Source organism: Strongylocentrotus purpuratus, unplaced genomic scaffold (assembly GCF_000002235.5).
Source record: "Strongylocentrotus purpuratus isolate Spur 01 unplaced genomic scaffold, Spur_5.0 spur5_scaffold_9, whole genome shotgun sequence".
Lineage (NCBI taxonomy): Eukaryota > Metazoa > Echinodermata > Echinoidea > Camarodonta > Strongylocentrotidae > Strongylocentrotus > Strongylocentrotus purpuratus.
This window is the reverse complement of record NW_022145615.1, coordinates 9209531-9224929: the sequence shown is the minus strand read 5'-3', so window position 1 is coordinate 9224929 and position 15399 is coordinate 9209531. Positions and strand designations below refer to the sequence as shown.

At 36.9% G+C, this 15399-nt stretch overlaps 1 protein-coding gene and 1 long non-coding RNA gene across 2 annotated transcripts; both read left to right on the top strand.

The window, feature by feature from the left end:
• The first annotated feature begins 4795 nt into the window (after positions 1 to 4795).
• On the top strand, positions 4796 to 10366 carry LOC105436466 (amiloride-sensitive sodium channel subunit alpha-like). The gene is made up of 5 exons (XM_030977090.1): positions 4796 to 5168; positions 6014 to 6230; positions 6925 to 7055; positions 8492 to 8655; positions 10148 to 10366. Exons 1-5 carry the CDS (start codon positions 4796 to 4798, stop codon positions 10364 to 10366), a joined length of 1104 nt encoding a protein of 367 aa, XP_030832950.1.
• Positions 10367 to 12764: 2398 nt separating this feature from the next.
• LOC764304 lies at positions 12765 to 14922 on the top strand. Its single transcript, XR_004062414.1, has 3 exons — positions 12765 to 12831; positions 13760 to 13835; positions 14731 to 14922. It is a non-coding gene; the product is annotated as an uncharacterized LOC764304 (long non-coding RNA).
• The last annotated feature ends 477 nt before the right edge of the window (positions 14923 to 15399 follow it).

Below are 15399 nucleotides of genomic sequence, written 5' to 3'. Positions count from 1 at the left end.
TCCACTTTGAAAAGTGTTCCGCGGGGCCTGCATGTAGCATGTAAGAATGATGGTGATGCATTGTTCTTTTGCCACCCAAACGTTTTTGCTCATTACGCCACTGCCCCATAAAGGTGAGCCCCTTGGAATGTTTGCCCCCCTCCCCTATCCCAAAGTGCTTTCGGCTCGCCTGTATCTTAGTATGAGAAGGTTGAACAGTTAATTTCAATTTGTTAATATTTATGAGATTCGTGTATGCGTCCAGAATTCCAGGCTAGATCTGAGGAGGAAGCTATCAGCCCAGCTGGTTTTCGTGATCTTAAGCCTTGTTTAAGTCACGTTATTTTTGTGTTGGATGCCCTTTCAAATATTACATTGTAAATAATAAGTATTAGATTAATATCAACTCATCTGTCACTAAAATGCTTTTTTATTTATTACTTGTAAAACTAGTATAAGAAGTGGCTATTTTCAGTGTGCATTTCCATCAGTACTTTAGGGCTACATGTGTTTACTTCAATGTGTTAGAGAATATATTTGTCCGTGTTTGTGTAAATACATCTAATAGCTGAAAGCATCGTCCATTTGTGCAAAAGTTTACCAAACAACTCTGTCGCTTTCGAAAAAGAAAAAAATAGATTGTAAAACTAAGGCAGTTTAAGGAGAATAGTAAGCAATTCCTTAATAGTTCATACATTTGCACAGGTCAGAAGCAATGCCACTTTAAAAAAATTGCATATATTCATTTAATAGTGAGTTGTTTAAAAGAATAAAAGTCACTGAGTGACGTAGATTGGTTTATGTTCAGTCAATAGTGAAATACCATCTGATGGATATTGCACCGACATTAATGTGTAAAATATTTCTTACATATATATCAAATGAGTCTCTTCACTCTGAAAATGAAGGGCAATCTTAAAAGTGTCAAGATCTTTAATATTCAAACTGGATGTGTTTATGATTACGGAGTGACTTGTTAATAACAATATTTCGCTTTTATATAGCGCTTAATACATCAACGATGTCTCTAAACGTTTTACAGAGATGTTATTACCACGGTCATTAGATTCATGCTTGCCCGCACACAGTGTATGCACAATCTCCACTCCCTGGGGAGCATTCGAGCCAGGCTTCATTTCACAGACGCTCACAATGCTATTAAGCAAACTTCATTAACTTTCGCATTCTATCGGGTACCCATTTAACACCTGGGTGGAGAGTGGCAAACGTAAACTAACGTCTTGACTTGTTGTTTCATCACCTTTGATATTGTGCCTAACAGGCTGATGTCTTTATTTTGCCTGATTTACACGGGACGTTATTTTTCTGACGTAGGACAGCGTCAGCAAGTGACGCAGTCCTTGACGCACCAAGCGAGAATGTCATCTACAAAAAGTGCATGGAAATAATCAGTGCAAACAATTATGGGCACATGGGCCATTTTTCCTTCGTGGACATGATTGGCCCAGGTATTATTTTGACGCCTCGTGTGCGGCGGGAAGTAAAGAAACATTTGACATTGTGTTAAAAGTTATTTTCCTGTAGCTAAACGTACCAGTTTGATTGATATGTATTTATTCTGCGCTCTTCATTAAATGTATTCTATAAATGTACTAATAATTCATGTTGCAAGACATATGTGTTTTTATCTTTCTCGGCATCGCTTTATCATCGAATCATTTTAAGAAAGTGTTTACGAGATTATGATGAATATTGAAGCGGAGGGGAAAATGAATTATATATATATATATATATATACATGTATACATAGAGAGAGAGAGAGAGAGAGAGAGAGAGAGGGAGAGAGAGACAGCGACAGAGACAGCGAGAGACAGGTATATATAGAGAGAGATTTTGTGCGTGTGCGCGCGTTGGTGTGTGCGTGTGTGTGTGTGTGTGTGTGTGTGTGTGTGTGATAGTCAACTAGAAACTAGGAAAGGTAGTGACTTAACTATTATCCCATGTCTGTCAGACTTAACACTTCTTGCGTTCCACAACTATTACCCCTAATGGGACGAAACTGACTTTTCTCAATAATGGGAGTGAAAGTATTGATATGTTTTTAAAGCAATAACAAATTCAAACACACCAATCTATCTAGCACGGCGACTCAGCATTCCAACTTTTTAACTACGTGATCTCTCAAAATAAATAAGCACTTTAATAATTACAGTTCAGTGAATTCAATTTATCATTCAGCAATTGCACTGGTTTCACATTTTACAAAGTGAAGATGTCTGTAAGTATAAGCGAAGAAAAACCTGACTGGTCAATACATTGAACGCAGTACCAAAGTACCAGTGTATATATTCCTTAAAATTATTAGTTAGAAAAATAAAGATATTCCGTTTTACCTGAATAAAAAGATAATAGACTTTTGATTAGAGAATATATGACATATAAATAATAGGATATCAAACTTCAATGTCTTTCAAAAATGCTGCGAATACTCAGGCGCGTGTGTTTTGGAGGGAAAAAAAAAAAACTTTTTTTCTTAAATAAAAACAAAATATTGATACAATTTTTTCTGCGCGTACGCAGGGGGGGGTACCCCCCCTCCCTTTAAACTTTTGTTATGCGTGTGTTTTGGAGGGAAATTTTTTCTTTTTTTCTTAAATAAAAACAAAATATTAATTAAACCAAACAACAAAAAATTGTGGTAATGGGTGACCCAAAAAAGCCAACCTTACCCCCCCCCCCCAAACGAAACGAAATATCGATCGGCCAAATTTTTACATTTTGGGACACACACAAAAAAATGCTCTTAGCCCCCCCCCCCCCCCCCCCCCTCCGTTTATTCAGCGGCTGGCTGAGACGTTGCGAAATTTTTGAGACAAAACAAAAATATGTCCTCTTACCCCCCCCCCCCCCCCTCTTTTCAGCGGTTGGCTGAGTCGATGCGAAATTTTCGGCGTGATTTTCAAATTTTAACCCCCCCCCCCCCCCCCTCGAAAAAAATCCTGCGTACTCGGCTGCGAATACAATACCGGTACAAGAAACTCGGCTACGATGTAAATCTCGGCCAGTTGAACCTATTTGTTACCAAAATAAAATAGACATAGTTTGTCCGTAATACCCCTTTCCAACTTTTATCGTCGAACTTTGTTTTTGTATTTGTGGGGGCGGCCCCGTACCCCATCCCCGCTACCTACAGCCATGATTAAGTGGCTGTGCAGTGGCCTCGTTATTGTGAAGCTCCAGGATCAAAACTGTGTCGATATGCTATCTTAGTGCCCTTTTGTTTTTTTAATCCTCATTAATCCTAATTACTGTCAGATATGATTAACATAGTTGATTAGCATAGTAGCACACACATGCTTTAGCAGTCGCGCAAAACAAACACTCAAAAATTGTTATTTAAAAAAAATTGAGAATGTATTCTATTATCTAGATCTATTAGGAATAAATCATTGTCAAAATCATTCCATAAATTGGGGTAGAAATAATTATTCCACCATTATGACCAACAGCGTATATCATAGCGATTCTGTAATACACTCTACTGCGCTTAATTTAAATTATCCTATTACTACCCCCATCTGTAGCTGAGCCGCCATCACAAGGCGTTAAAGCATTCAAGGAATTTCTTCCTACCGATTACCCATTCACTTTACATGGGTGAAGAGTGGCAAATGTAAATCAATGTCTTGCCAAAGGACATTACTGTCGTTATCATTAATGGGGTATCTCTCTGCGAACGTAGCGAATTAGGAGTTTCGCCAGGGTTCGTAAAAGGTTTCAAAAGGTTCCCAAAAGGTTGCAAGAAAGTTCACAAACAGTTTTCAGTGTCTCAAAAACTGTTTTTTGCATAAGTACTTTCCGCTTAGTGAGATACCCCTTACCGTGCTTGGAGTGACTAAAATTAATAGCTGTGTATTCCTCCTCCATGATTCCAGCATTATCAGACCAAATTACATGTACTTTAAATATTAAAAAATTAATGCCCTTTTTCGTGGGGGGGGGGGGTGTTGCTACAATATATACATTGTTCCAAAATCTCATTAGCCATTAGTAAATTAATGAGCATTGAAATTAAAAGACCAGAAAACTAACTTCACTGAATCTCTAAGCAAACAAAAAACATTTTACATTGTGTCGCCATCAAAATGGGGGATATATTCACCGTTGGTTACACGTTTGAGCCAACGGCTTATGACTACGACATCAAAACTCTAATTTGTAAGTGTATTTAATATATCGCTGTGAAAATCAATAAATGTGAGTGCCTGAAAATTAATAAGATGTTTGGCTTGCGCCTTGAGGTCTGTTGACAAACACATTAACTAATTGCTAAGGGATTTCTTGTGGACTTAGTGAAGTGGCGTAGCTCAATCGGGTTTGTAAGTCCGGACCAGGTTTGTTGTTTTCATATATCTTTCCATTCTATAATGCTGTAACGGGAACGGGATCTTTCAATTTTAGTGAAACAAAAAGAAGATTGAGTAATTAAAACAAAAACATCAATTGGTAACCGACATGAGTGTGTAGGGTAGTATTGATGTAGACTCCTCATGTAATATTCGTATAAGAAAGGTAGGCAGCTATAGCCCCTCGATTAAAAAGAGTTTATGCTATTTCGGGGTGTCTTAGAGGCCTGCTTTCAAAACCCGACCGTGTGTGAATAAAGGACATCACGTAAAGTCATCTGTAAGGCTCTAGTGAATATAATGGTTGCATTTACCGCGTCTCCATAAAGTTCTATCGCGAATTTTACCAAAACCAGCCATTTAAAAAAAAATCCCATTACCCATACTCCATGTAGAAGTTATTTCAAGCAACGAAAGAATAATTGAGTGTGCCTAAAAGAAGAATTAAAATGGGGAACATTGAGAAGGAGAAACTTAACGAACTCGACGACGACACCGTGGTGGGGGCTGTGCGCGTTTTCAGCAACGAGACCACGCTACACGGGATAAGATACCTCATCGGTCGTGGGCATCTTCTTATTCGTCTCTGCTGGTTAGCTATCGTCGTTCTCGCTTTCGCCCTCCTCGTCATGCAGGCGCAGATTGTTTACCAAGATTTCCGGAGCTCACCGTACTCGACCAAGATCGACATCGTTTCGGAGGTCGTAAAAACCTTCCCGGCAGTCACGGTGTGCAACGACAATAAGATACGGAGATCGCAGCTTTACAACACGAAGTATGAAGGCCTGATCGACATTGATGACGGTGGTAGGTCGACGGAAGGTAAGTGGCATAATCAACAGATATGCTTCGTTCAAAATAGTTTAAAGAGTGTCGAAGAATTTGGTTTCCTAGAGAGCTTTATATCACTTATATGTGCTGTTTAGATTGGTAAAGTATCCTTCCCAATTGCCTAGCTAAATGTCCCCACTAATTATGGATCAATGTTACTTTGATTACTCCCAAATAGTCAATGATAAAGCCAGACCTGTCTACAATGGCCAACCAAGGAAACAGAACACAATGTTGCATAAATAAGTAGCATTTCTGCTGAGAAGGTTTTTTTAACACATTTTCTTTGAGCGAGAGGGCCGAGGTGGAATGAGAGAGAGAAGGGGGAGAGATAGAAGAAAAAGAGAAAAAGAAAGAGAAAAAGAGAAAGAAAAGAAAGGAGACTTTAAAAAAAGAAAGAGAAAGAGAGATCAAGAAAGTGACGGAAAGAAAGGAAGGAAGCAATACAGAAATAAAAGAGAAAGAGAGATCAAGAAAGAGAGGGAACGAAAAGAAGGAAGAATTAAAGAAATTTAAAAAAAAGAGAAAGAGAGATGGAGAAGAAAAAAAGAAAGCGTGATAGAAAGAGAGACAGAGAGAGAGAGGACAAAAAAAGAAGGAAGAATTAAAGAAAGAAAAATAAAGAGAAAGAGAGATGGAGAAGAAAAAAAGAAAGCGTGATAGAAAGAGAGAGAGAGAGAGAGAGAGGGAGAAAGAGAAAAAGAGGGAAAGCTTTTTTTTAAAGAAAGAAAGAGAGATTATGTTGGCGATAACTATATTACATTTGACGAAATATCTATGTAGAGAGAGAAAGTGATTCGACTGTGCCTTTATTGATTCATATATTGAACTTCAAGGGAGAAGCAGCACCAGGGACAAATCATCGGACAATGTATGGGCTTCGGTGAAAGATGACTACGACTGGCAGGGCTTCTACTCGGCATCGAGCGCCGACGACTTCAGCGACTTCATCAACGTGGTCAATCCAACCAAGGCCGAGCTCAATGACTATGGACACACACTTGAAGACTTCGTGATCCAGTGCACTTACAATCAGAAGTCGTGTAATATGAGGTAATCACATGCCACTAGTAGTAACAAATTAAAGTGATTCGGTAACATTGTTGAAGGTTTATGGAAAAAACTGCGTAATGTTTGGAAGAAACGTTACTTATTATATTCCTTCCACTGTACCAACCATCTAACAAAGAAAATCCTGAGAAAATTCTCAAAATGACAAAGATATTTGTGATTTTATTTGAAAGCGATATTGTGCAACACCCTTTTACAGTTAATTTTTCCAACCATTTTTTAATTTTCCCAACCGTTTTTCCATGAAAATAAGAGACAAGACAGGCTTTTTAAAACACTGACATTTCTGGAATGGTATATAGAGCCAACTCATCGCTTTGTGACGATTAACATTCACCTAAAATGTTATTAAATTGTAATAATCTAGTTGGGAGAATTAAGGAATCGATCAGATCAGTATTCCCAAATTTTTATCATTAATAATGGTCTGTTTTCACTCAAACTTTCAGATTACCTTTAATTGCACATCTAGCATTGAAGTCACTACCTTAGCACCATTTTCTCTCATCTGAACAATGTTACCAAGTCCCTTTATGAATTAGGCTACAATAAATACGACCACAAAGACTTAAAAAAAAAAAATTCATGGGCAGTTTCAAATGTATTATCTATAGAAACCATGTTCGGATCATGTAATCTTTTTTTTTGTTGGTCATGTTTAATTTTCTTTCTCCAGCGCGGACTTTACGGTGTTACAGAATCGGCACTACGGGAACTGTTTCACTTTCAATTTTGGGGATGGAGATGACGAACCCCCAAGGGTGACCAGCAAGACCGGAGCTCTAAGTGGTAATGTTGAATGTTGTGGTATGATTAAATGAACTTTGTATGAATAGGGGAGGGGGCGTACCGGCCCTTTCCCTTTTAAAACCCAAAGTGACATACAGGCGCGGATCAAGGATGTCTTAGGGGAGGGGGCCCATTTTTTTTTTTTTTTTTTGGCTCCCGAAAATTTGAAAATCGCGCCGGTCGAAAAGTCGCTCAGTGGGGGGGGGGGGGGGGGGGGGGGGGGGGGGGGGGGGGGGGGGGTAATGAGCACATTTTTTTGTTTTGGTCCTCGAAAATTTAAAAATTTACACCCCCCCCTTGGCGCCTAAAAGGATAAAAATCAGGGTTTTTTTTTTCCAGGGGGATGTGCCGCCGCCCCCCCCCCCTCTGGATCCGCCACTGGTGGCATACCTTAAAGGTAAAGGCCAGTTATGGTCATGCGTTTGCATTGTGAAAGAAACGTTCTGGAATCGATCAGAAAAGGTTGATCATCTAGCATATAAGTATTTGTGTGTACTGCAAGGTTCTGGAATCATCCAAATGATGAAAAATTTGGCCAAGTCTCGGTAAAGTTACAACCACTGTACACAGATAGATGTATATGGGTCTACGCTATATTATCCAGTCCGGATAGATATAATAATTTACCAAATATATCAATTAGTAGGGCGGTTTTCCCGGCAAAATTTGTACCATCACGTATTAGTCAAAAACATATTCTTTCACATGATTGGTAATAAGAGCTTCCATTTCATGTTTTTAGAGGGGGCGTTTCCAAAAACTGGTCTATACAATTTACCCCCCCCCCCCCCATCATTGCGATTCTGATTTGCCCCTTTCAAACTTGAGACGCAAAACAGACCTGAAATGAGAAATCTTTAGTTCTTTTGAAGAAAAAAATCCGCAATTCCGCCCTTTCCCTTCATGGAATCCTTGACCCACCCCCAAAAATACCATGTTTGTTATTATTAATCATAATTACATGGATGAGTGAGTAAATGCAATTTTCATTGTCGTAATAATTTTTGTCCCTGGTTATGCATACCTGATAATTATTATTTAAGTCTTTTTTGCGCTGTTGTTGAAAAAAGATAATTTAAAATAAATCATATCTTGAGATCACCGTTTTCTTTATCTAGAAATTAAATAAATTAACAAGATCGGAAGTGTTTCCGATAAACCAATCTGAGGCAATTTCAAAGCTTTGCGGATGATCTTTTGAAATGCATGAATGTTACTATCAAATGACGTAAAACGTAGTCCGAATATGTTTTGTATGTGACAGTGTGATAAACAATATGGTATTTGAAATTGCCATCGACTTGCTTTTTGTCGAAAGTCTTCTGATCATGGCCATCATCATCATTCAAAATATCATCATACATGTATCTTCCCTTTTCTCACACACTAACTCCCACCCTCTCTTTCTCTACTCCCCCTTTCTTTGTATCCCCTTTCCATCTATTCGAGTGCAGGTTTACATCTCAGTCTTATGGTTGACGAAGAGGAGTATATGGGGCTTTTGGCGCCGAACCGAGGGGCAATGGTCGTCATCCATGCTCCTAATACGGTTCCATTTCCCGAGGATGACGGTATCAACCTTGAGACTGGGAGCGCCATCTCTATCGGGATACGAGAGGTAATTATCAGTACTTTTATTCTTGTTTTTCCTAAAGTATGCTTGTATTATTATCATTATCATTATTATTATAATTTTATTTTTCGACAGATGTTTCCGCATTTATTGAAAAATTGAAAACTAAATATTCTAATAACAATAAAGTATATAATGCAATTGATTTACCATATCATGTGACAACTGAAATACAAATATTTAAATATATATATATATAATTGTAAACTTAAAAGTATGGAGGTAAATAAAATAAAAAATCAAGATAAATGCAGACGCCAACTATCATCAGCATGAATGATTGAGTGAGTCGATGCAGCCGGGGAGTATGAAGTAGAATAGAGTGTCACGTATAATTATTTTTTTAAAGAAAGTATCTAAATAAAAAGTGGGAAGAAAGAAATTAATTTGTATAATCAAACATTTAAAATCGTTAAGACCTTTTAGGTTAACAAATGATTATCGTAATTCTATTATTGTAAAATTATGTCCTGAAGTATGTTAAACTTTAACTTATGTGTATGTTACTTTCTTTATTGAATCATTTGATGGTCGTATGCCCACAATTATACAATTTTTCACACAACTGCGCCAGGGGTATTATTTTTGACAGAAATGGGGCATTATAAATGTTCACTATTATTATAATGTTCATGAATATTTGGATATTAAATCTTATTTTTCATCGAGGTTTTGAATGTATATAGCGATGCAGAGTGTTCAATATTGACAGGTAAAGCATTCCAAATATCTGGACTATGGTGTCATATCGATTTATAGGCCATAATAATTTTGGGGTTAATAGTTAAATGGAAATCGGATGAGTGTCGTGTAGGATAAAAATGTATATTACTATTGTACTAACACATATTTCGAAATGCTGATGGTATAGTATTTATCCAAAATGTAAACACAGAGATTGCAGTTTGAGAAATGTGAATATCAGCAATGTTTATGTTTTTAGTCCGTAATATCATTATTATCATTATAATTTGTATTATTGTACAAGCTTCAAAGCATCATTCTTCAAATAATCTTCATTTACATCTTCGATCCAAATATTTTTTTCGTAAAAATTACCTGATGATATGACATGAAAAGATTTGATATACTGTACTTGAATGACGAAACTACGTTAAAACCCTATTAAAAAGGCGAAAAACGCGCTACTTGTATATGGCTGTGACCATATATTCCCAACGTCGTTTTCTCTATTTGACCATAACATAAAAATGAAGTTAAGAAAACAAATTTGGAAAGTGCGATATTTGGGCAAGAGACAACGACCCTCGTGAAATTATACTCGTACGCACCCGCGCGCAAACATTTCATCGAATGGAAGATTGCAAGCTTTATATCAAATAAACCTTGCTTTTGAATAGATGACTTAAAGCATTTGTGTGTAAAATATAATTTCAATTGTACATAGAATAGGGTATAGCTTTTCTATATAAGAACTTGACTTGAAAACGAAATCTTCCATTTTTTTAATTATTAGGAAGTCATACAGCGCCTTCCCAAGTTTTCCCAGTGCGTGGTTGATAGGAAGATTGGAACCAATACTTCAATCTCAGGGACCAATTACACCGTACGCTGCTGTCTCAAGATATGTTACCAGCAAAGCCTGTTAGAAAGATGTAGTTGTGTGGATGATATACTCCTCCTCGACTACAGACAATGCAGTGTTACCAACAAAAGTGAAGGTAAGTTCAACTGAATGTTATCTTAACTCATAGCTTGCCATAAGGCTGCATGTACGCTATTGTTATAGTGCTTTGTACAAGCTACTACCTCTCTGCTTCTTGCATGTTTGCACGCATTCGTAATAGCATTATTGTTTATGCTGATTGGACTGTGCCTAGTGTTTTGCACGCGCTATTGATAGTACCATCGCGTTAATAATCCGATTATCTCGTTATAAACTTGGCACTGGGGGATTTGTGGCTTGGCACAATGGGGATTAGCCCTGTGGTAGGATAATAGTTAAAAGCGTTTCCCAAGAGGCGTCATTTCCCTGACGCGCCAAGTGAGAGTGGTATCGTAATAAAGGTGAATGCAAAATGATCAGGGTAATAGAGCGTTGAATTACTGTGCCTCTAGATCTAGAGGCTCTATTAGCGCAGGTAGTAGCTCAGTCAAAATGACGCCTCGTGTACGTCGGAGTTAATACACCAGCTTAGAAGAATTATTAATATCATGTGAATAATTGTAACGCTATTGCATTGTGAAAGACACTGTTTTTTTTTGGGGGGGGGGGGGTTTTGGTTTTTTTTTTTTTTTTTTTTTTTTTGGGGGGGGGGGGGGTTTTAGTACGTACTTTAAAACAATAATTAAGGATGGACCTTTCAAATCAAATTAATGATATATTGAGGAGATATTGCTATAAAAAAAAAATCAGTCATGTATTTCAAATGCAGTCATGAACTACTGATTTTTTTTTTTTGATTTGGGTATCGTATTTTTCATATCTACTTGAGTTCAGTCATTATTATAAGTTTTATCTAATCTTAATTTTCTTAATAGTTGAATGCGTTGCTGAGGTACAGGCCCGGTACGCAGAAGATGACTTGGGGTGCGACTGTCCCATGCCATGCACGTAAGTAAAGTTACTAACTGGTTTTATCTGATTTTGTCTTAGCTTCTGTAATAAGTATTGTTCTCTTCTGCTCTTATTAAAGTTCTGTATTTTACCCATTTGTATATGCCCACTATCAAAATAGAATAATTGTTAAAATAAAATAATTTCCCTTGCTCATCGTTCTAAGAAAAAGTGAATACCAACAACTGGACTTGGATATATTGTCTAACTTAAAGATTGTATTTTTTGGAAGAGTCACCTATATATGAAGAGCTTAATTCCAAAAGGACCTTAATCCACTTTTGATGAAAATTGCGTTATTGATATCAGAACATTGTTCACTAAAGTACCTGTCTTTCACTAAAATTATTCACCTAAATTTTTGGAGCAATTATGAAAAATCGCACCTTCTAATTTCACTTTTCCAAAGACGCCTGTACGAAATCTGATAAACAATTTCCCTTGTCTCTGAAGTTACAATATTGGAATTAGCTCCTTTTGAAATTATACTCTTTATATGTTGAGATTAAGAGAAATGTGGGTCCTGTGGATATCTTAAAGACGTAATCAGCTACGGTATATTATTTAAATTTCGAGAGTTTGAGTTGTTAAATGGTAATTTGGTTTTAAAGAAAACTTGTAAAACTGGTAAATGTTAGTAAATCCGAATGGCAAATTGAGTATTTGATAGGAGCAATCATTTATTCGACTAGGAATTATCAAAGCTGTAACAGATAGAATAAATCTTATAGAAAAAAAATCGAAAACACAAGGCACCAAAATGGGAACATGGGACCACAAAAACGTGAAGCTTCAAATGCTGCAAATTACTTTATAATCTTCTAAAATTGTTTTCCAATCTTCTTTAGAATATGACATCATGAAAATACTTCTCATGGGATATTACAAATGCTCATAAAAGAATGAGAAATTTTACAAATTAATTGTCTTCTTTACCGTAGTAAAAATGACACACTCGGTTTGATTTTAAATGCTCTCGTATTTTTGTTGGTTTTCATGACAAGAGAGAAGAGCTACAGGACATCGATATCTTCTGCAGCCTGGCCATCCAGAAGGTTCAAGGTAATAGTTAAACTCTGATAAACATAATATGGACATAATATGACATTGAAAACATACTGTGGAATGCATGAACCATGGACACAGTGTGCACATTATTACTGATAGCCACATAAGTTATGGCATTGATTTCTAAAAATGAAGATGTACTTAAAAGTTGTAAACATGACTCTGAAAATATTGACATTTCTTATCAAAATTTGTTGGTCCCTTATTATTTTTGATGTGCAAACTTTAGTGAGCCACTTTTTAAATCTCGCTAGCGCCATTACCCCCCCCCCCCCCCGAATGCCCGGATGTGCGACCAAACAAAAAACAATTATATACTTAGTATACTTAGTATGAATGCCAAATTTTACTAGACGTCGGGGCCTTTTTAATACCTCCATAATATCTTTACCCCTCTCTCTTTCTCTCTCTTTTTCCTTTACATCATGCACACATTTATTGTAGAGTCATCTTGTGAGCAAGTTCGTTACCAACTCTAAACTCAGAATAATATTAGCAGACGATGAATTGTCCAAGTAAGTATAATTAACAACAACAGCAGAAAGAGAAGTAACAAGTTAAGAGAGAAGAGAAAACAGTGTTGGGAAAAGTGTTGGTAACAGAAAAGTAGTAACACCAGCAACACAAGTAGTAGATTTAGAAATACTAATATCAGTATTAGCAGTAATGTACGACTAAACGTAGAAGAAATAGTAAATTATAAAGTATAGTGGTAGTAGTAGGAGTTATAATAGTATAGTGGTAGTAGTAGGAGGAGTAGTAGTAGTAGTAGTAGTAGTAGTAGTAATTGTAGTAGTAAAGGTAGAGTAGTTTAGTAGTGTAGTAGTATAATGCTATGGTAGGATTGTAGTTTAGTAGTAACATAATACAGTTGTATAACAACAAACTCGTACAGTAGTATAATAATATAGTAGTAGAGGTAAAAGTAGTATAAGGAGTAGTAGTGGTGGTTTATAGTGGTAAATTAGTTAAGTAGTGTAATAGTATGGTAATACAGTAGTAGTATATTAAATAGTAGTATAGTAGTAAAATAAAAAATGGTGCAAGCAGTAGTAGTAGTTGTTGTAGTAGTAACGTTAAAGTAGTATAGTAGTATAATAATATGGTAGAATTGTAGTATATTAGGATAGAACATAGTAATAAAGTGTTATAGTTAATAGTAATCTAATACATGTATATAATATTAAAGCAGTATATAGTAGTATAGTAGTAGTGGTAAAAGGAATGGTATACAATTAGTAATAGTATTAGTAGTAGTCGTCGCTGTTATATCGTCGCCGTATTAGTTATCGTAGTAGTCGGCCATTGTAGTTGAAGAAAAAAACACAAGTTTAAGAATTGATGCATAATTTGATTTAGTGAACCATCTGGAGCCCTCTTCGAGAGTCTACATATTTACTTGTTAATTTTCGTTTACATGTCCCTCTTTTTGTCAATGTTAAGGAGTAATATGATTCGAGTGATGATCTACTTCGAGACGCTGAACGTAGAGCGCGTGGAGCAAATGCCCCGATACACAGTAAGTGGCATTGATTTATAGGATTGTTTTTGTGTGATTCCAAATTTTTTTAAATCTTTTTAATTCATATAAATAATAATAACAGCCTAATAGTCCACTCCAAATTTTATTAAACCGAAACGGAAATTCTTTTTGCCCAATTGATCGTGAGCCCGGCAGCCACTGAGCAGCGCCAGATCGACGTTGCTCTATCCCTTATTGTTGAACGCCAAACAAGGTAGCAACAACTCCCATCTTTTAACGTCTTTTGGTATGACGCGGCTGGGGTTCGAACCCACGACCTCCCGGTTGTGAGGCGGACGCTCTACTGAATGAGCCAACACTCCGGTGCTATATAAAACCTCATGCTCGTCCCAGCAAGCGAAAATCCACTCATTTTATGGACAGCGATTGTATTATGATGACTTTTTTCCTGCACAAGAGCGTCCAGTAATTTCGTACTTCTTTGTTAACAAACACAATCAATATGGCTTTAAGCTCATCTAATTTAGCCGTCTATTTGTCTCTTTTTTCCGAGGTAGTGGAAGTTTGAAATAGCACCCGGACTTTTTGCTTAGTCAGTTGATGATAATATAATACGTTTTATCAGGCTTGTTTCAAATTTTTAATCTTATATCTAAAATGTTGCTATAAAATGACATTCTTATCATTTTTTGGAAGATTTGACCATGCTGCGCATTAATCCTTGACTAATGCTTTCTGTTCTGTCTCTTTCTCTCTTTTTTCTCTTTCTCTCCCGCCCCTCCGTCTCTCTTACTATTTCAATGGTGTCATTGTGTATTATTCATTGTTATTTCTCCCTTTTAATTCTCTTGCCCTCACTGCCCCCTCTCTCTCTCTCTCTTTCCTTCTTTACCCTCTCTTCCTCTCTACCCCCTCTCAACGTCACCTCCAGATTCCAAATATTCTGGGTAATTTAGGTGGACTCATGGGCTTATTCACCGGGATGTCGTTCGTCAGTTTGTTTGAGGTCACCTTTCTCCTGCTAAAGGTCACACAAATCACTTTCACCAAATTCTTTTTTGCCAACCGAGTGCATTCTCTTAAAGCCTAATTGATAATATGTAAGAGGTGTTTTCTTATTCGAGGAGTGGTTTAGGGGTTAAAGATGAAATTGAGTTCTGGTCATGCGATTGTATTGTGAAAGAAACGGTGTGGAACCGACCAGAAAAGGTTGATCATCTAGCATATAAGAATTTGTGTGTATTGCAAGGTTCTGGAATCATCAAAATGATAAGAAATTTGGCCAAGTCTTGGTAAAGTTACAAACACTTGCACAGAAAGATGTATATGGGACTACACGAACACGTGGCGTAAAAAGCCGCCCCCCCCCCCCCGATTTTTACGATGTTACATGCATATTTAGAATATGAAGGCATTTGAAGAGCCATGCTTTTCAGGGAACATGTCTTAACTGATGTTCTTCCACACTTGCATAATAAGAATGAGTAATGCTCACAAATTATTTTTCACCTCTTCCCAGAACCCAACCTTCTCTTTAAGAGCAGCTTTAAAAGTTGTCAATCCTTAAATACGGTACCAGACCAGATCGTTGGAGTTTTGG